Source organism: Vulpes lagopus, chromosome 10, assembly GCF_018345385.1.
Source record: "Vulpes lagopus strain Blue_001 chromosome 10, ASM1834538v1, whole genome shotgun sequence".
Classification (NCBI taxonomy): domain Eukaryota; kingdom Metazoa; phylum Chordata; class Mammalia; order Carnivora; family Canidae; genus Vulpes; species Vulpes lagopus.
The window spans coordinates 55,543,045-55,564,772 of record NC_054833.1 but is presented as its reverse complement, the minus strand read 5'-3'; the positions used below and the strand labels follow the sequence as shown (position 1 = coordinate 55,564,772).

Below are 21,728 nucleotides of genomic sequence, written 5' to 3'. Positions count from 1 at the left end.
ATGCAAACCATAACTCAAAAAGGTACTGCATCCCTATTTACTGCCACAGTATTTACAACAGCCAAGATTATGGAAGCAGCCTATGTGTCCATCAATAGATCAATGAATAGAGGATATATAATGAGCATAGATTGTTCAGTGGAATATTGCTTGCCCATAAGGAGTGAAACTTTGCCATCCACCACCACATGGATGGCCTTAGTGGTACTATGTTAAATGAAGTAAGTCAGAGAAAGAGAAATGAAATACTTTACGATCTCACTTAAATGTGGAATCTAAAAAACCAAATGAAAAAACAAAAGAGACTCAAATATAAGAAAGAGATCATGATTGCCATCAGGGTGGAGGATGGGAAGATGGGTAAAACAGGTGAAGGGGATTAAGACGTTCAAGTTTCCAGCTATAAAATAAAGAAGTCACAGAGATTTAAAGTACAGCAGAGGGAGTATAGTGAATAAGGTAATAACTGATGACAGATGGTAACCAGACTTACTGTGGTGAGCAGTTTGTAATGTACATGACTGTCAAATCACTATGTTGAACACCTGAAGCTAAGTTTGTATGCCAACTATCGTTTTAAAAAGATTATTAAAAGAACTCCTACAACTCCATAGCAAAACATCCTTAATCCAATTAAAATGGGCATTTTTCCAAACCAGATATACAAATGGTCAGCAAGTACATTAAAAGATGCTCATAATCACTCAGTAAAATAAAATGCAAATCAAACTGTGAGAAGGCGTCCTCTCATGCTTGTTAGAATGGGTAAGATAAAAAAGACATGGATGTGGATAAAAGGGAAATCTTGAGCACTGTTGGCAGAACTGTGAAGTGGTCCAGCCACTGGAGAAACAGTATGGAGATTCCTCAAAAAATGAAGAATAGGTGTACCATGAGATCCAGCAAGTCCACTGCTGGATATTTATGCAAAGGAAATGAGATCACTGTGCCCAAAAGATACCTGTGCCCCACGTTTACAGCAGCATTATCTATGCCCATCAGTGGATGAGCGAGTTAATATATACAATGGAGTATTACCAACCATAAAAAAGTTAGAATTCCCACCATTTTCAGCAACATGAATAGCCCTTGAAGGCATCATGTTAAGAAAACTGAGACAAAGCCACATACTACATGATGTCACTTACATGTGGAATTTAAGACAAAGAAACCAACCAAGTTCACAGAAAAAGAAATCGGCTTTGTGGTCATGGCAGGGGTGAGGGAGGGGGAGGTGAATGAAGGTGTGCCAGGAGGAGACTTCCAGGTGTAAGGTAAATACCAGAGATGTAATGCACCACACGGTACCTTGGTTAACACCACAGTATGAGATGCAGGAAAATTAAGAGGAAATCCTCAAAGTTCTTTCATATGAACAAAAAAAGCATTTTTTCTTTTTATTATTTCCTTTTTTTTTTCTATCTATGAGATGATGGGTGTTGAGTGGCCATCACTTCACAGTGTAAGTCAAGCAGTTATGCTCACACCTTAAATTTACACAATGTCAATTATTCCTCATTAAAGCCATTAAAAAAGTTAACTTTTAAGTGTAGTACTAGCATTACAATTATTTAAAAAAGAGTGTCCTCATGTCTCTGTGAAACAGGCGATCTTAATACATACATTTCTATGGTAAAAGCTACCGGAGTTTCTGTAGGACACAGTGTTAAGTCTGTTTTCTCTGGAGAAAGTCATAAATGATTCACAATAATGATTCTGTTACCTATAAAGCTACTGCTGGTTTTCTCTTTATCAGACTATGGGGTAAACAGTTAACGGAGATTAATTCCCTTGGGATGACAGTGCTTTAACGCTGCACCATGAAGCTTTGAGTGAGGCTCTTCTTGGGGACAATGTGGGCTTCAATGTCAAGAACGTATCTGTCAAAGATGTTCGTCGTGGCAACGTGTCTGGTGACAGCAAAAATGACCCACCAATGGAAGCAGCTGGCTTCATGGCTCAGGTGAGTATCCTGAACCATCCAGGCCAAATCAGTGCTGGATACGCACCTGTGCTGGATTGTCACAGCTCATGGCTTGCAAGCTTGCTGAGCTGAAGGAGAAGATAGATCGTCGTTCTGGAAAAAAGCTGGAAGATGGTCCCAAGTTCTTGAAATCTAGGGATGCTGCCATTGCTGATATGGTTCCTGGCAAACCTATGTGTGTTGAGAGCTTCTCTGACTATCCTCCTCTGGGCTGTTTTGCTGTTCGTGATGTGAGACAGATGGTTGCTGTGGGTGTCATCAAAGCAGTGGACCGGAAGGCAGCTGGAGCTGGCAAAGTCACCAAGTCTGCCCAGAAAGCTCAGAAGGCTAAATGAATATTATCCCCAATACCTGCCACCCCAGTCTTAATCAGTGGGGGAAGAACGGTCTCAGAACTGTGTGTCAAGGGACACCTGGGTGGCTCAGTGGTTGAGCATCTGCCTTTGGCGCAGGGTGTGATCCTGGAGTCCCAGGATCAAGTCCCACATAGGGCTCCCTCCATGAAGCCTGCTTCTCCCTCTGCCTATGGCTCTGTGTCTCTCATGAATAAATAAATAAACTCTTCAAAAAAATTTAAAAAAAAAGAACTGTGTGTCAATTGGCCATTTAAGTTTAATAGTAAAGACTGGTTAATGATAATGCATCGTAAAACCTTCAGAAGGAAAGGAGAATGTTTTGTGGCCCATTTGTTTTTTTCTGTGCGTGTGTGGCAGTTTTAAGTTATTAGTTTTTTAAATCAGTACTTTTTAATGGAAACAATTTGACCAAAAATCTGTCACAGAATTTTGAGACCCACTAAAACAAAAGTTTAATAAGAAAAATAAATAAAATAAAAATGGAATAATGTAACCAACAGATGACCTTGTCTGAGATTTATTCCCCCAGATTCATATCTGATAAGTGGGCTGCCGACCATTCAAACTGCAGGATTTCCACACTGACACACCATCTTGCTCTGGGACCAGGAAGCATAATACGGGGGCATCCTTTCACTCCCCACATGACCTAAGTGCAGTCCTGTGGCCTGTCATCCTCACGAGGCCGTCCCCACTGGGATACTGCCCCCCTGCCTTCCATCCTGCAGGCATCTCTCTGCTGTCCTCAGGCCTCACTTCTCCACCTGTGATAAACCTGAGGCCCACAGTGCCAGGTGTCTGGTTTTACTGGCCAAAAAGCCACTTGAGCACCAACCTCAATACCCAGCTGCCAGCTGCCCCCTCTGCACACCTGCTGCGTCCAGCCAGCCAGCATCTCCTCTCCATCTCTGTCACTGCCATCCAGACCTGTATCCCACTTGGGCAGATTTGTTTCAAAAGCTGCAGTGGCTTCCCACGGCGCTATTAAACCCCAAACCCCCAGCCCCCAATCACCTTCATGCCACTCCTTCAGGTCAGGGCACAGCCACAAGGTCACCGGGCTGAACCCCAGTACCCCCAGCTCAGCATCACGGCCCTGGTAAGCCAGGCCAGGTCCCTGCCATCCTCTTCAATCTGAGCGGTCCATCTGACTACTTCCCTGTTCATCACATCAGGCTTTGCTGGGAGGCTTCATCAGAACACAAGCCAAGAAAACAGCATTCCCCTGGGTCACAGTTACACAAGTGCAGCAAGTCTCCCATTAACACTGAAGCCCTGTTCCTCGTCACCGTGGAGGGAAAGGCCCTGCTTCCAATTCCCAGCACACTGGGGGGAGTGCTGGGCATGATTTACCTTGACAAAGGAACTGCCAGGAATCTCACCGGTGAGGCTGGAGACTGGAAACTGACTTCCTCCTCCCCGAGCATGTTTCTCCTCTCCAGAGCACTGGGAACGAGATGGTACCTGAAGCCAGCAAGCCCCTGGCAGAGCTGACTTGTTTGCTGAGGCAGACTTAAACCATCAGGTAGAGAGGGTCCTCTGTGGGTCTGGAACCCAGAGAAGCTTGCACAGAAATGGGAAGCTGAATGGGTGTTAACCAGGCAGAGGCAAGAGGGAAGAGCTCTTCAGAGAACCAGAAGAGCATGTGCAAAGGCCCCTTGGCAAAGAAGGTGGACACAGGAGGGACCAACAAAAGGTCATTGTGACCAGAGAGCAAGGAGGAGCACATTTAATTTTTAGTTTGTGCCAGGGGCTGTATGAAAGGCAGGTGCTCTACCTATTATCTCATTTGTCCCAGGAAACACCTGTACTTTACCAGCTTTTTTTCCTCTAGAAGGAAGTGAGGCATAAAGAGGTTAAATAACTGGCCCGAGTTCACTGAAGAGCAAAGCAATAATTCTGTCTTCTTCAAAATGTCACAAAATGTCAGAGAGCACATGTAACCAGGAGGTGGGGGCACAAAACTCCAGCAAATCAAATTCACTGTAGGGTGAAAGCAGTCAAACCTGTTCTTAACCAAACTTGGAATACACTCAATTTGTCATTTTTTAACTAGTTGTTCCCCAGTGTTGGGTTTTATACAAGAGGGTTAGTTCCCTCTTTAAGAAACGATGTCCGTGTAGTTAAGTTTGAATTCTAAAAAAACTAAAAATACTCGGTGAGACTAATTTAAATGATTTAAAAAATATATTTCCAAACTATGTGCTATTTTCATAGTTATAAAAAAATGAGGCAGCACAGACAAGGTACTGAAAGGACAACCTAGTTAACTAGTGGGCAAGGATGCAAACAGACTTCTCTCCATGATGTACCACTGACCAATGAACATGTGAGAAGATGCTCACCCCCACTAGTCCATGAGGAGAAGCCCATTAGAGCCACAATGAGATGTGGTTTCCTACTAACATGGGTTCCCAATCCCAACTCAGGGTGAGAGGGTCCCTATAACTGTTGGGACAGCAGCGGGGTGTCTGAGAACTGTCCTCACTTACCTACCTGGAGACAGCATCAGATCCCAGGGCTGAAGGCATGGGCCCCCATAACACCCACAAGCCCCCTCCTGTGCCCCAGTCATTGTGCTTCTGAGCACCTGCTGCAGCTGAGAGGTTCCAATGACCTCAGGTAACCTGAGTTACCTTCCTTTGCTAGAGTGGCTCACAGCTCAGGGACTAAGGACATGAAGCAGCAGCCAGAGGAAGTGTAGAACAGGTGCGGGGAGTCGGGGGGGGGAGGGCTGGAGGACAAGGATGAGTCAGGGGGAAGGGGCAGAGCCTCCAGGCCCTCAGCAGGTGCCACTCTCCCCGCATCCCTACCTGTTGACCAATGAGAAGCTCTCCCCAAGCTGTCTGGGTTTTTATGGAGGCTTCACCACACAGTTGTGCCCAAGTCATTAGCTATGGGCCACTGAATCTCCAGCTCCCCCATTCCCCCCAGAGTTTTGAGGGCTGTGGGTGGGCAGAGCACCAACCATTTAACCCAGTGGCTGGTCCAGCCCCACCTTTGCCCTGTGCCCTAGGATCACCTCATTAGTGTAACAAAAAACAACTTGACCACTCTTAAGGCTTAGGAAACTCTAGGAAACTCCATGGGTTTAGGAGCTGGCCGCCAGGAACCATAGACGATGACCAAATACACATGGGGAATATATTCTGGCCATCTGAATGACCCAATACATGCTTCTTACAAATCTCAGTATCGCCCATACCCACGAGGACAGGCAGACTCAAACCATCGCAACACTGTCATTCGCTGCCGGCACAACTGAAGGTGCAGTGGCAGTGGTGGGCACAGCCTGGCAGGTCCTTAAGCACAGTACTTTCCTGTGACCCATCAACTCTCCCAAGTGACATGCCCAAGCACAGACTTCCACCAAAACATGTCCACCAATGTTTATAGCTGTGGCACAAGAGCTGAAATGCAGAAACAGCCCACGTGTCCATCGACAAATGAATGCAGGAGCAATAGCATTCGGCCATACAAGATGCACTACAACGTGGATGAACCTTGGAAACTTTGCCCACTGAAGACACATACCACAGGATTCCACACCCATCAAAGTCTGAGAGGAAATCCAGAGACAGAGGCAGATCAGTGGTTGCTTAGGGCAGGGGTTCGGCTGGTGGATGAGACATGAAAATCTGTCTCTGAGACATGAAAATGCTCTAAAATGGGCTGTGATGATGGCCGTACATATCTGTGAATATACCACAAACCACCAAATTGTACACTTGAAATTGTACAGTATGTGAAATATATCTTAAAGAAGTGGTTTTTTTAAAAAGAACCCCCCAAAAGCCCTCCAAATCAATATGAAAATAGATTCCTTCAACTGAGTTGAGACTAACTCCAAATAGGACATGTTTATTAATCACATCTCAGTTTAGCAAATAGTAAAGTGCTTGCTATTTCCCAGTGCCACTGAGTCTGTAGGAAACAGGTTCCTTTTACTGCTAGTGGGAGTAAACATGTGTTATGTTCTTGGAAGAAAATTTAGCAACATACCCAGTTAAAATAATACACCATGTGACTCAGCAACTCCACCACTAGAAAAGAGCCCTTGCAGAGGTATACCAAGGTGGACCAGGGAGGACACTCACTGCAGCCCCACTCGACACAGCGAAGGCTGCAAATAACCTACATGTGCATCAACAGGGGGCTGGGTGAGTGCGTTATGCTGCATCTGTTCCATGGAAGAGCACGTGGCTGAGGATGAGGAAGAGCAATCAGCCTTGAGGAGCAATGAGGTTTAGGTGAGACCAGCTGGGCAGAGCATAGTACACTCAGCATTACACATTTATGTTAATAACAAGCGTCTATACTATAGATGAATTATACTTGCATGAATTTTTGGAAGGATCCATGTGAAACTGGTGACATTTCTGGCTATAGACACCATATGATGGTGGTTCCATTAACGGGGATAAACACAGGAGAAGATCTCTGGGTGTAAGTAAGGAATTGGGCTTTGAGCTGTAACAGCACACCTGGGAATAGGGCTGGGTGGGGCTCAGTGCCCACAGGAAGGCTGGAAGCACGTATTGCGTGTTTATGCACTGCATGAAATTTTTCATCACGTATGTGCCTTCCTTGTATTTTATAATTAGTTGTGAAGAAATTACATAGTAAGAAAAAGTAAGATAATAGATGAACAAAAGGGTGAGATGCCAAAGCCCAAGTAAGTGCCCGACACCCCTATGGGACACTCTAAGAAGCATATCCATGTCTCTGGAAGAGACACCTTTGTACACCTGGGAACATTCTTGAGAAATCCCCTTGTACTGCCACACACGAGGCGGGAGCCGTCAATGAGTCTGACAGATGTCGGGGGAGCCCGGAGCAAGCCTACCAGCTTTCTATGGATCAAAAAAGGTAAATGCTCCCATGGGCTGGATCCCCAAGCTCAGGCTTGGAAGGGCCCTCCTGCACCCCAGTGTACATGACCCTGACTTTCACAGGCATTACAAGATGGGACACCGCAGTCTGGGAGCCAGCCTTCTGCCCAGGGTCAACCCTTTCATGGGGCAGGTGCTGGGAGGGTAGACAAGTGCAAGTTTGTCTTCTATACCGTCTTTTGTTCTTCCTGCCTTTGCATTCTAATATTCCTCAAACTTCTTTTTCTCTTATTCACATCACAATAAAATAGAGCAGCACTTTCTGATGTGAACTGGGAGCATCTCATTTGGCTCCTACAACTAGTTTAGGACAGAGGCATGCTTCAGTGAAGAAAACACCAAGAGTGTTCCAACTCACCATTGCACCTGCAGTCTTTGGGGTGCACAGTGATCCAGAAACACTGGAGCATTTTAATGCCTGAGAGCTAACTACCCTACTACGCCTCGCACAAGAAAGACCCAGAAAAGTGAACATAGTGGCCAGAATCCACATTTCTGGTCTCCTCTACTATACACACACACACACACACACACACACACACACACACGCACGCGCGCGCACACATTTAAGATTTATTTATTCATTTCAGAGAAAGAGCGAGAGTGAGCATGCATGAGATGGGGGAGGGGCAGAGAGAGAGAGGGAGAGAGTCCCAAGCTGACTGTACTGAGAGGGAGTCCAATGCAGGACTCAATACCAGGACCCTGAGATCACAACCTGTGCTGAAATCAAGAGTCACAAGAGTCAGACGCTGAACTGACGGTGCCACCAAGGCACCCCTGCTCTATTATATTTTTGACATCTCAAAATATCATAGTGCATCTGAAACATGGTTTCCACTTCCTCCTCTCCTACATGTAATGATGTAACTCGTGCCACCACTGTGCCAGCCCATGACCTGCCCATGTCCCTGCACACGAGAGGCCCAGTCCTGTTTCAGGGCACCTGTCTACCTGCAGTGTCCTCCACTCCGTATCCACAGGGCTGTCCTCCCTCCCATCATAGTCTTGTCAGATGGCGGCTCCTCCCCAACAGCCTCATCTGAAGTAGCCCTTCCCAGGCTTTTGCCATGTTTCCCAGTTGACTTGTGTATATCTTCAGTCTACGCCATTTATTCTTGTCAATCACCACCTGACCCCGAGTTCCTTAGTTGTTTCTCTCCTTAGTCTGTATCTGCTGGTGTGGTACCCTTTATGGGAGTAGGGACTCACCTGTCTTATTCACCACTTCCTGCCCGAGACTAAAACAGCGCCTGGTGCAGTGGGCAGACAAAACAAACATCTGTTCAATGAACATAATATTACAAGATTTTCCACTCTGCATTCCTTAAGACAACATCTGATGATGTTAAAAGTTACCATTCATTTTCAAATGCCATCCCAGAAACATGTGTTGAACACAACAACCAGTCCTGGAGAAACGGATGTGGTTCTGTAAGAACAAGCGAGTTTTTCAGAACAGTTAGGGAAGTTGCTGAAGTCTGAGCCCAAGCCAAGTCCATCTGCTCAAAATTGCTATAGTCCTGCCACATCTGTGGATAAAACCACACCAACAAGAGGCCAAAATGGTGGAACCAAGGGTGGGCTACCACGCCAGAAGCCATTCTGTACACATGGGACATTGAGGGTAATGGACTTCTCTGAAACTGGCCTGGTTCAAATTATGCCCAAGAAGAGGGCCTTCCCCCCAGACAGTCATCCCTTCCACCTCTCGGATTCCTCTTCTTGGGAAGCATCAGTGATAAGAGGTCAAGGAGAGGGCATTTGAGCTACTGGCTCAGAGTTCTGGCTACGGATGAGAAATGCTGTCCATTCTGAACCATGTCACATTCTCTTGTATCTTTGCCCAAATCTGTTATGAAAAAAAATCTGGGTATGTGACATCCTTACACCGTAAAAAATAAATTCATCCATCCACAGACCCTAAAATCGAAGCCCTCTGACTACATCTAAAGTGGGAAAAATTATTTTCTCTATAAGCTGAAAATATGCAAATGGTCTAGTAAAACACATTTTTAAAAAACTCCTCTCATAACTACCCAACAATAATCATGATTACATTTTGGGTAATCCTGTAGTCTTTTTGTCCACCCCCCAAGTGGAAAAATTTCTGTATAATTACTAAAACTAAATAAGGCCCTGCATAGAAGGTCAAAGATATGGCTATCCTCAGATAACGATTAGGGCATAAAAGGAAACACAACGCTTACATATAACAGAGTGGTACAACAGGAGGGTGACCTCAACTCCTGCTTCTCTGACCTCAAGTATCCATCCTACTGTTCAAACAATGACGACGACAAAACAGCTGTAATAATGGGTCACACTGGAGCATGGACCAGGTATGTCTGCAAACCACACATAGTGGCTCGTCCATAAAGTGAGTTGGGAGTAAAATATGCACTTGGTTCCTCAGTTCAGCTTAACCAACACGTGCATTCCCTCCTGTGTACCAGGCCCAGTGTTAGGATGAGTAAGTCATGGGTCCCACTCTCAAGGAAATTAGATAGAGACCAAAAACTAAACAAAACGGGGAAAGAACATTTGCCGAACCCAACGTGGTGAACCCTATAAAAGCAATAAGCAACAATGCTGCCAGCAGGACTGTGGGCGGTTTGCATGCTTCCCAGGCCCGTATGCCTCCAGTAACAGAGCATAGGAGTTTGCCAAAGAAAAATGTGACTATCATTTTGGAAGTGATGCCAAATAAACCACATTAGACCAACAGCACCAAACAAATTGGTAATGTTCAAAAACAGTGTTTCCACATAAGAAGGGCCTGTTACCACAAAAGACAAAATACTAAGCACCATGTCCTACAAAAATACACACATTCAACATGTTACCTAAGAATTTTCAAGATTCAAAGAGGATATAAGAAGAATACTGTAACGGTTGTGGGAAGTGTTACACGAAGTTTTTATTACTGTATTATCTGCTGTCTTTAGGAAAACGTTTTGAGGCAATGCTTTCTTTTTTTTTGTTTCCTGTGAATTTCCGAGTGCTAGACGGGGCATCTGAATCATCGCATGGACCCTGGAGGTGATCTCAAAGTACCGTGTTAATCTCTGACAACTGTTGACAACTGCTAGCAGTGGGACTTCTCCACTGAAAAACATTTCCAAAGGTAAGACCATATCACAGTTTCAGGAAATGTGGTGAAGGGGCACAGGTTTGGAATCAAATCCCGAGCATGCTGTGTGACGCTGGGCAGGGTCCTAACCAGTCTGGGTGTCTGCTCGCTCCACCCGTGTGATGCAGAACCATCCCCAGCTCAGCACTGCTCAGTTAGCAAATGTGTGAGAAGTTTCTCCCACATTGTAGGCTCTCAGTAAAAGACACCTAATAATCTAACAAGATGTTTTTAAAAACCCTCCCTTATGTGCCCAGCAATAATCATTATTACAGTTTGCAGCAACCGCTCTAGTCTCTTCTCCCCAAATGAAAACTTTGCTGCAGAATCAGGAAAGCTGAATGAAATAGAAGGTTCTCGATTCAGATGGAACCCAGGAGCCATGGCAGAGACGCTGAGAAGTGGGGATGAGGGTGAGAATGTGAGGTGGGCAGAGCGTGAGATGCTGCCAACAATGCGGCACAGGGGGCACAGGACTGTGAGTGCTCTTGCCGCCCAAATGTGCACTGCGGAAGGCTCCCTGGCTGGTGTCCTGTTGTGTGTATTCTCCCACAGAGAAATAAGACAAAAAGCCCATGACGACTCCCAGGAGCCAGGCCAGGACAACTTGGTACCTCAGCCCTACAATGACTTGGCATATGGGGGACACTTGGTGAGTGTTGGGCAGACAAACAGGGCTGGTGACAGGCACGTGTGCCGTTTCCTCACGTCCAGCTCAGCACCCAGAGAAGGAGATGAGCAGACGCATGCGGTGGCTGACTGCGGACCTCCTTCCCCCTGTGGCCTCAGGCCTCCCGAGGGGACACCCTCTGTCCCAGACTGTGCAGGCAGGGGAGCCACGCGGTAGGCGAAACTCTGGCAGGCTCCCTGGAGGTGGCCCCCGCTGACCAGTGAGGGTGGCCTGTCCCACCCATAGGCCGGCAGATGCCGGGAGTCCTATTCCTAATCTACATGCGGCGGACAAAGACTTTGCGCCTAAAAATGGGCTTGGAAACTCAGGGTGGAAGCCCAGGATGCTCAGACGGAAAGACTCAGAGTTACTCACACTGGGTGAGGCGGAGAACGATGATCCACGCGGCAGCCGCTCTTACGATGCCTGGGACGGCCACCCAGATGGAAGCCACTGGGCTTCGGGAACCAGCAGCCATGGTGCCCACAAGTCGGGGCACAGCTTCCTGTACCTGCCCAGCCTCTTCGACCTGCTGCATCCTAGACAGGTGACATCTATTGCTCAAACCTTCTTAAACTCACCTGTTGGGTTAGCACTGTGGTTTCCTGAAGGCATTGAATTCTTTGTGTTTAGAGATCCTATAAAAAAAAAATAGAGATCTTATAAAAACAAAACACATCCTGTGATGAAAAAGCATCCAACATCTAAGGACACCAGCCGCTGGGTGTGGTGGGGCGTGCGGGAAGGCACAGCATTGCACGCAGGTTCTGCCTCGGCCACTGCTGCTGGGAAACACCTTCAACTGCCAGGGAGCACGGGACTATCTTACCGGGGTTTTCAGGGCAGAACACACGGGGCCTACGCGGTACTGACCGTGGGCTGGCTAGTGCAGTGCGCGCGCCCACACAAGGACACGTGCTGCACAGGCAGCTCCGCTCTGGGAGCACAGCCGACCACCTGTGAGGGCCCCTTCTACGCTCAGCACCCGGGGCCTCTTACCATGGAGACCCTTAACTTCATACCATGGACACAAGATGAGTGGGTAGGACTTTCTGTTGCTTTCCTACTTCCCCTCTGGCAACCACTAGTTTGTTCTCTATACTTTAGAGTTTGTTTCTCTGTTTGTTCATTTTTCCTTAAACTCCACATCTGAGTGAAATCATCTGGTGTTTGTCTTTCTCTGACTTATTTCACTTAGCATAATACCCTTTAGCTCTAGCCACATTGTTGCAAATGGCAGGATTTCATTCCTTTTATAATCCAGTAATGTTCCCTGACCCCCTCACCTACCAGGGGACACTCGGTGGCTTCCATATTCGGGCCGTTGTAAATAATGCTGCAATAAACATGGGTGCACATATCATTTCAAATAACTGTCCTCATTTTCTTTGAATACACATCCAGAAGTAGAACTGCCGGATCACAAGGTAGCTCTATTTCTGAGAACCCCCCACACTGTTCTCCACAGTGGCTGCACCATTGCATTCCTAACAGTGTAAGAGAGTTCCTCTTTCTCCACATCCTCACCAACACCTGTTGTTTCTTGTTTATTCTAGCATTCTGACAGGTGTGAAATGATCTTTCCTTGTGGTTTTGATTTTCATTTTCCTGATGGTGATGTTATATTCTTTATACGTAATATATATTCATTATATATTTTCATTTTTAATTGCAAGCCTATTTATAGAAGTAGGATTCTTTTAATTTTTGATTAGTACCTTAAGATTTGGAAAAACTTCAGAAGAATTCTATGCCCCAGTTAAGCAACTTTTCAGAGTGGTTTACTCAATCTGGGTCTTTGTATAACGGGATATTGAATATATGTAGCATATGGGAAGAGAATAAGTGTATTATTCACAAAGGTAGCACTCCCTAACCCAAATGCCTCTCAAACTACAAGGTAAGAAATAACAACTTTGAAGGACCTATCTTTACGCTGTGCAAATTTCTTCCTCTTAATGCAATTATTCCATTTATCACAAAGGATGTGGTGTGAAGATTAAACATGAAGAAGATCAAGGTCATGACTCTGCTAGAATGAGATGACCCTTTACTGATGCCTCTAAGGGCAACCCTTACTTTAGGGATTCGTGAAGGGATGACTCTAGGCTTTGTGTACCAGCCTACTGGAGGCAGAAGCAGGCACTGAGTGTATACCTGCTATATGCAGCAGCTGGCATCGAGTGCATACCTGCTGTATGCAACAGCTGGCATCAAGTACTTGCCAGTATTATAAAGAGCTTCCACCACACCAGGCCTCCTGGGGAGCATGTAACTTGCACTAGCTCACTTAGCCTGGCCAACAATTCTGAGACAGGAATATACCACTTTGCAGTGACAGGATAGTGAGGCCCAGAGAAGGCCACCTAGCTAGTATGTGACAGAGCCTGGACTTGGACCAAGCTGTTTGACTACAAAGCCTATATGTAGAAGTGCCAAAAGAAAGGGCTGATTTTCTACTATAAACTTGCTTCTCTCCCAGGCTTCTCAGTGGTGGAATTACCAACTGTTCAGTCCCCACACCAAGAGGTCATCCTCGATTCCTGTGTGTCCCCATTCTCTCCTCCAGTCCGTTTGCAGGTGATTGTTCAGTGTCACCACCCCTCCCCCCCGCCAAACACAAAAGGAATCCATGCACTTATACACGGGCCAATGTGCCACAGCCCTCTGCCTAGACCACAGCAGGAGCCTCCTCTTTCTCTCTCCCTGCTGTCATCACTCAGGATATATTATGTCCCAGCAACCTTTTTTGCTTGAAAAAAGGAGACAAAAGCTGATGATCTTTGTAGCTCTAGGACCTTTCTTCTTTTAGAGCCTTTCTCCTTTTCAAATCAATTACGATGCACCTACTGTGGGTAGGCACTGGTTTTGTATCCTAGGAGACAAAGAATACCAGGACATCCAACTATAAAGAGGATGATGCTTTACTTGACAGAGACTAAGTATTAACATACAACGATGCACTAAATGGAAGAGAAGAAACTTACATTCATGAAGTGGCACCGACTAGAGATTAATTTACTCTCCTAACTGCCCACTGTGATGGTGCCTGGCGCCTGGGACTCACTTTAGAAAGTCCCTGCTACTTGAAGTCCCTTCCTGAACCCTACGATCATCCCCACCAACAGGCTGACAACACTTGAACAATGGCTCAGCTCCCCTGGGAGCTGACAGGTGTAATCAAGGGAGTGGGAATGGCTTTTTTCCTGGTGCCCTATTAGAACACTTGGTAGTGCATTTCTGAAGTCACCCTGGACTTCCAGTGGCAGACCAAGTAAAGTCCCTGCTTTCCACTAAGGTTGTTCCAGGTGGGTTTTGGCCACTTGCCACCAAAGGTCCTGATTGAATAACCTCACCCCCACACCATGTCTTCCTGCACTGCCAATATCAATCCTGCTCACTGCTTTGCTCACCTGCTCATCACCTCCCTCACTCCTCCAGCTAAGGATATTTTTGAAGCTACACAGCAGACTGTGCAGGATATTTAAAAAAAAAAAAAAAGAATCTCCATGTTCTTATCTTCTCCTACAATATTCTGGGCAATAGCAGATTATACATTTAAGCATTATCTACTTGAATAGCCAACACCACCTAAAATGGCTTGAGTGGCAAAATGGCAAATTGAGAGTTGGGATTTTAATCTCTGAAATCAAACATGTAATAGCTGTTTTACATTGAAAAAGTTAGGCAATTTTTAAGCCTCAGTTTTTTCCATTTATAAAGTGAGAATAATACTGCAAGGATCCAATGGCATGATATGTGGGCCTAAATTAGCATAATGGGGAATACACAGGAAGAGTGTCTAGTAAAAAATACTGTATAAGCCCTTGTATTATTGTTAAAAGTCACTGAATTTCATAATGATACTTGTTTTGAGAAATTCTCTACAGAACCTTCTACCCTAATTTCAAAGTGACATTAGAGTTGGTAGAAATGGATCCCAGCTCATGTTGGCTATATTCGTTCATGAAATGAAGGCTCTCCTATAATGGAGCATTCATTCCAAGATTTCCAAATAGCATTAACCTCTAGCGAGACTTTAATAAACATAACAGTGAGTATTAAAATAGGGCAAAAAAAAATCTGTGTTATTAGGGGAAAAAAAAGTAAAGCAAGGACACTTAGTTTCTCTAATCAGTAATTCATCAGAGAGACAAGAAAAAGGTTTACTTTCACAAAATAGCAAAAAAGGGAGACTTTCCCCTAAAAATATTGGTTTGAAATTAGCACCAAAATAGACTGATTTGGTTCCAGATTGTTCACCTTACAATCTGTTGAAAACAGGATAGATGTGATTTGCTTATCATTGTTTTCTTAAATAATTTCAGAATCGGGTCTGCAAAGCCGACTTCTGACGTGCACAATTCAACAAAGCCAAAGAACAACAAGATGAGCAAAACAAAGGAAAATTGTTGTCTCTTTCACCCCGATTATTCTAAGCAAAGCAGGTGCTGTGCCTGAACTGAGGTCTTTATCTTTTCCTGGATAAAACTCCTCTAAGGCTCAACAAACAGCCAGTGGACAGAACTTAAAAGTAGGGAAAACTCGAGTCACTTAAAATAACTTACCGTAGTTTACCGGCCATTATGGGGACCAGCAGCTCCAGTCGCTGACCAAAGGAAATGAGGTTCACAGCCCCCCAGACGGTTCCCCGAGCCGCCCGCCCCCCAGGCTCCTCCCCGAGAACCCCCGCCCCAGACTCTTCCCCGAGCCCCTCCCGCCCCCACTCTTCCTCCGGGACTTTCCAGACCCCCCCCCCCCGCCCCCGGCTCCCGGAACCGCTGCACCACGGCGCGGGGCGCACCCCCGGCAGCCGCCACCCCAGGTGCGCCGCAGGTGCGCCGCGGCAGGTGCCCCCGTGGCGGGGCGGGGAGTGCCCCACAGCTCCCCCTTCCCGCGCCTGGGGCGTCCGGGCTCCCCGGGGCCCATCCGAGGCTCCCCGGCCCGGGTCCACACGCGGGTTTAGGGAGGGGGCCCGCCCCGCCCGCCCCGCCCCTGCGGACCCGCAGGCGGCTCCCTGCCCGCCGGAGCCTCAGCTTCCCCGCCCGCCCGCCCGCACCTACCGTCCAGGCCCGCGCTGTCCACAGCCGCCTTGAGCAGCGCCAGCATCAGCAGCACGCCCAGGACCAGCGCCGCCCAGGCCCCGCGCGCGCCCACTCCCATTGTTCCGACGGCAGGACGCGGCCGCCTCGCGGCTCCCCGACCCAGCGTCCGCCGCGCCGCCTCCCGCCGCCGGCCCCCCGATGCCCAAATAGGGCGCGGGAGCCGGCCTGGGGCGACGGGCGGGGCGGGGCCGGCGAGGGGCGGGGCCGGCGAGGGGCGGGGCCGGCGAGGGGGCGGGGCCGGCGGGGGCGGGGCCGGCGGGGGCCGGGGCTGAGGTGGGGCGGCAAAGCGGCGCGCGGGGCGGGGGGAGGAGGAGCCGGCGCGAGGCGAGGAGGCGGGGCTTGGCCTCTGCGAGGGGCGTGGCCAGGAGGCGGGGGCGGGACTTGTCCGGGAAGCGGGCGGGGCGGGGCCGAGAGGAGGGCCAGGCCCGGAAGGGGCGGGGCCTGGCTGGCTGACTGACAGGCCCCCGGCGGGTGGCGGGGTTTCTTTTCTCGTCGGAAGCCGCGGTCCTGTTGCAGCTGAGCCGAGCCGGAGCCCGGCCTCTCCCGGCCTCTCCCGGCCTCTCCCGGCCCTGGGGATGGGCCTCGCGAGGCCCGGAAGGAAGTCTTTGATCGTGGCGGGAGGGCCGGGGCTGAGAGGAGCAGAGCTCGGATGGGCGGGGCTTGTGCAGGGTCGCAGGGGTCGCGGGAGCTCTGTGGTGACCCAGGCCGAGTTGGGGCGGGGAAGTGCACGGTAAGCGCTCCGGTGCACGCGGAGCACAGCCGTGGGCCCCTCTGGGGAAGCCCGCTCGGCCAGATGCTTTCGGGAAAGGCCTGTCCTGCTAACAAACGCCCCCGAGGAATCTGCTTGCAGGAAAAGAGCTGGAGGGCATGGATGTAGGTGTTTCCTTAAAGGTGTTGGGAGGCTGACACTGTGCCCATACCCGCTGTCCGCTGAGCGCAGACGGGGGTGGGGGGGGGGTGGGGGGGTGGTGCCGCAGAGTGGCACCTGTACCCCACAGTGCACCTGATGCCCGGCCCCGGCTCCTGCACCTGGGCCTCCTTCCCGGGGCCCTGCGCGCATGGCAGAACCTGACCTGGGTAGTGCTTGGCCAAGTCCCTCCGAAGCCCTCGCAGCCCCTGCTCACTTGCAGTGCTTCCCAGGCCCGCGTTTGGTTATTGCTCAGACCGGGGGAGGGACGTGAGACACCCACAGCTGAGGTGCAGAGCAGCCCAGGTCCCGCTTTGGGCGGAAGGACAGAGGGTGCAGGGTGCTTGAAATGGCGGTGAGCCCCTGCCTGCAACCCTCTACATGTGCAGATCTTTGACATCTGACCCAGATTTTGTGATATAAAGGCCACATCATTGCAGCTAAATTCCCAAAACTGAGGACAGATAGGACTTTTAGGCCTCAGATAAGTCTACCAGTAAGAACAGGATTGATGGTAGAGACTAAATGGGGCAATCTGCCCTCAATCTGAAGATTTCCATCTGTGGATGGGAGCCAGCCGGCACATACTCCCTGGCATCCACGCAGACTAAAGCATACACTGCACATTGAGGTTTTGATTTCTTTACCCAAGTGGGGAATCTGGTTTGAGAATCAGTTGCTCAGGTGATTGTCTAGCCCATCAGCCAAGGATTTCACAACCTGAGTCCAACCGGCCTTTCTAGCCCTGGTTCGCCTGACCGTGGACGCGGGTGCTTCTGGTTCCTGGGCACTTGCATATTGTTCTCTCTTCTGAAATACTCTCCTCTTATTCTTCTGGCCAGCCTACTTCAAATGCTTCCTTTAGGGCTCAGGGTATGTGTCCCTGGGAGTCTGGACTGGAACATAACTTGCCTCCAGAAGAGAGATGAGAAAGTATAGAAAACAAGATGTCACTTGGCATTTTCTCCTGGGAATGGCATTGACACCCTTAGATCTTGCCTGTTATCTGATTTCCACACTACCAGCTTTGCTTTGATGGTAACGGCACAGGACTGGGTTGGCCCACAGTTTCCTCCAGTCTAAGGAGGGAGTGGTAGAAGGACAAGGAACTATGACCTTCCTGCACTTGTAGGAAGTCCTAGGGGAGGCCTGGACTCCCTGGGGAAGATCTGTCCCCAGCTTCGTGTCTGGCTCTGCCCCCATCACTGCCCTTTACTTTGGTGAGTGAGGAGTTACTCACATAGAGCAGCACTGGAGGCCTTGGCAGTCTAGGAGACCTAGATGTCTATTGTCTCTGGAACCTCACCAGGCTCCTCAGCATTCTGCAGATATTCCAGGGCCTTCCATGCTGTTGTGCATTTGCTCCTGCTCTTCCCTTTGCCAGGATGCCTCCTGACCTCCTTTCCTGGGTACTTTTCACTCATCTCTCAAAATTCTCTCCATGTCTCACTTCTCCCCAGAAATCAGGTGGACCTGATCCACTTACCCATACTTTGATTGTTTGCTCACCTGATTCCACCCTCTTCTCACAGCAGCCAGCCAGCATGATCGTTCTAGAATACTGAATGATCATGCTCTTCCCCTGCCACTTTCCAGAGGCCAGAATCGTGGCCCTACACCATATGGCCCCAGTGCTCTTTCAGCCCCGTTTTCTACCCTCTCCCTGTTCACTTACTTAGCCCCAGCTGCCTTTATTTTTTTTAGAAATGACAAATCAGTTCCTACCTCAGGGACTCTGCTGGCTGCCCCTCATGCCATGTAGGTGTTTACTCAGCTCAGAAAAGCTTGTCTTAGACACCCACCTTACAGTTTTATGTGTCTTTGTAGCATCTAGCACTATCCGTCATTAGGGTCATTTATATGCTTATTGTTAGTCTCTTCTTCAAGGATGCAAGTTCCCTGAGAACCAGACACTATCTCTGAGAGCATATTTCAGATTTCTCTCCTATCTGTACTGCTGTAATACAGTGGACACTGGTCATATTTTTGGTCACTCATCACTGTTGGAATAGCTTGTCTTGCTTTAGATCTTAAATCCCCAGCCTCCCTTGCAACTGGGCTCCAGAAGGTGACCTAGGCTGTGCCAATCCTGCTCATCCACGTGAAACTTAAATCTGGGTTTGAGTGAGGACACAGGCCCTGTCTGCAGTTGCTTGTGTTGCTGATGTGGATAGCAGGAGAGGTGACTGGCTTGGTTGGCAGTGCTCCCAGCAACAGCAGTTTCTCAGTGGAGGTAAGATTGAGTTTCTGATGCAGGTGTAGTATTGGCTGGGAGCTGCCATAGAAACTGTCTCTCACTGGACTAGTTTTGCCGGGTTTGGGACTTAGCCTTGGTCATGATTCTCTACAACTTCCAACAATCTAGAGAGCCACCCAGTATCTTCAACGCCCTCCTTCTCTGCTACATCAGTAACAGTCAGCTTTTCTTCTCTCAACTAAGGATCCTGACTCTATACAATGGGATATGTCTTCTTCCCCCAGAAGGCTATCACGTCCATTTAGGTGCCTTGTCAACTATTGAGCACTTACAACACAATGACCAATGTCCTGCCAGAGTTCACAGTCTAGTGGCTGACAGAGTGTGATGGACACTACGATGCGATCATGGAAAAGCAGGATTAGATTCCCTATCTGAGAATCTAACACATGTCCCATCACATTGAAGGCACTCAATTTACATGTGTGGGTTTTTTGGGTAGACAGAGGCAGAGCCAACCTCTGTTACTCTTCTCGCTCAGCAATTCTGTTCTGTCCATTCTGTATTTCCCACACGTCTGTGTCTTAGACTGAAGGTCACCCGAACATGAAGCAGAGACTAGAACCATCATCCATTCAAGTAATCGATATCCAAAAATTTATCGAACACATGTCATACACCAGGCATGATGCTAGGTGCTGGGAAATAGCAAATAATACAGATTTACCTGCCCCATGAAATGATAGATCCCATTGAGGGAGGTAAGAGTGGCAGATGATGCATCTGTTATGACTGTACAGGAGATACAGAGATAGAGATTCCATGTTTTATCACTGAAACTTGCTTATATCCCACAGTAAGTTTTTATTCATCAAAAGAAAAAGAGGTGATAAGGGAATGGTCATCTGGTTAGATGTGCACAGGTCTAGCCACGTACAAGCCGGTCTGTTGATGTCAGTATTTGTATGAGGAAGGAATCAGAATTTGCGGGACTTTGGGATCGTGAGGGAGCAGCAAGCATGACAAGGCAGCGGGAGGATGTAAGGAAAGTGTGAGTTGGTCCGTGGCCATTTCCCTGTTCCTGCCAATTTCCTGTCGCCTTCCATTCTGGCAGATGGGCAGCATGTCATGCATGGTGATTATGAGTTCCCAGTGAAAGCTGATTCCCTGGGTTTCCTCCCTCTCCTGCACCTCTGCTTCCTCTCCCTGTGCTTGGAAGCCCCGGCTTTTCTCAGGCCTTCTTCCCTCTGCTTCTTGTTTTTCCTTCTTGTTTCTTCCCTCAGAGTACCAGTAATCCAAAAAGATTACTGGGTATTGATTTTGTATTCAGTGCTCTGTAGGATTCTCACATTAAGGCAACAGCATAAGCAAAAATACAACAAGCCAGAAACAAGTTAAGGGGAAGATCCAGCAGGAACAATGGACTCCTACACAGGTGGAGTTTTCTCCCCAAACAAGGAAGTCAGATTAGAGAGAGTTCCTCCTGGACTACTAAGGAATGACTTCACAAAAAAGGAGTAGGGAGCTGTGTCTGAATCCAAAGGATTTGGCGGGAGAGGGGGGAGGTGAGGGTGATGGAGGTGGGGGAGCTGGGGGGTGGTTAGTTTCCCATATGTGACCTGGACAGGATTATGTTGTACCTTGAGGATGGGAGGAAGACAAGCCCCAGGGGCCAAGGCCAAGGTGCTGGGCTCTTCCACTGCTGTTAGTGCCAGGCTGTAGGTCAGCTCCTGCTCTCACCCTCGGCTCTTCTCTGGAGGAGGCTGCAGGGACCCGGTCAGTGAAAGCCACCTGCCCCCAACCCCCCCCCCCCCTCCCCAGCAGCGTCCTCACTTCTGTGAGCCTTCCCATGGAGCTGGCTGCAAGTCCCCGGCAGCACTAGCTGCCCTGGACCACGAGCACATTCTGTAGCAAGACTCATGGCTAATCATAGCGACAAAAGATAAAAGAGCCATTATGGGGAAGTACAAAAAGATCTGATATAAAGGTCTTGTCATCTTGATCCCTGCTGGGTATTTCCTGCCTCCTATCTCGAAGGAGAGGAAGAGGGCTCATGCTCCACTAGCTCAACAGGAGTTAGAGCCATTGAGTGAACCCAGCCCCACAAGGAAGCCCTGGAAGTGAGTGCTCCATAGTGTGATGCAGAACATCAGGGTAGTTGTTCAGGATAAGTAGTCAAGGAAGTCTTCTCTAAGGAGGTAATGGGGACACTTACAGTCTTGAGTCCTTAAAAGGAGCCATGTGAAAAAACCAGAGGTAGTACATTTCAACCAAGCTTGGTGTGTTGAGGCACAAGAAAGGAAGCCACTGTGGCCAAAGCCCAGTGAACCGGGGCAGATGGAAAGCCATTGGAGAACTGACAAAGCGACACATTACGATTTATATTTTTAGGAAAGGTTACACAGGCTGCTCATGAGGAGCAAGAGTAGAAACGGGGAGTCTGGTCAGGAGCCTGTTATGTATGTAATGACAATGGAAGCAGCA

At 48.4% G+C, this 21,728-nt stretch overlaps 1 protein-coding gene across 1 annotated transcript in view; it reads right to left on the bottom strand.

Annotated features, from left to right (window-relative positions):
* Positions 1-16,328, bottom strand: part of TMEM123 (transmembrane protein 123) — a 58,907-nt gene extending 42,579 nt beyond the window's left edge. The window contains exons 1-2 of the mRNA XM_041771891.1: positions 16,099-16,328; positions 11,617-11,673 (exon numbers count right to left, since the gene is read on the bottom strand). Coding sequence (XP_041627825.1) covers positions 11,617-11,673; positions 16,099-16,198 — 157 coding nt within the window. The 5' untranslated portion in view covers positions 16,199-16,328. The remainder of the gene's footprint in view (positions 1-11,616; positions 11,674-16,098) is intronic.
* Positions 16,329-21,728: the final 5,400 nt, after the last annotated feature.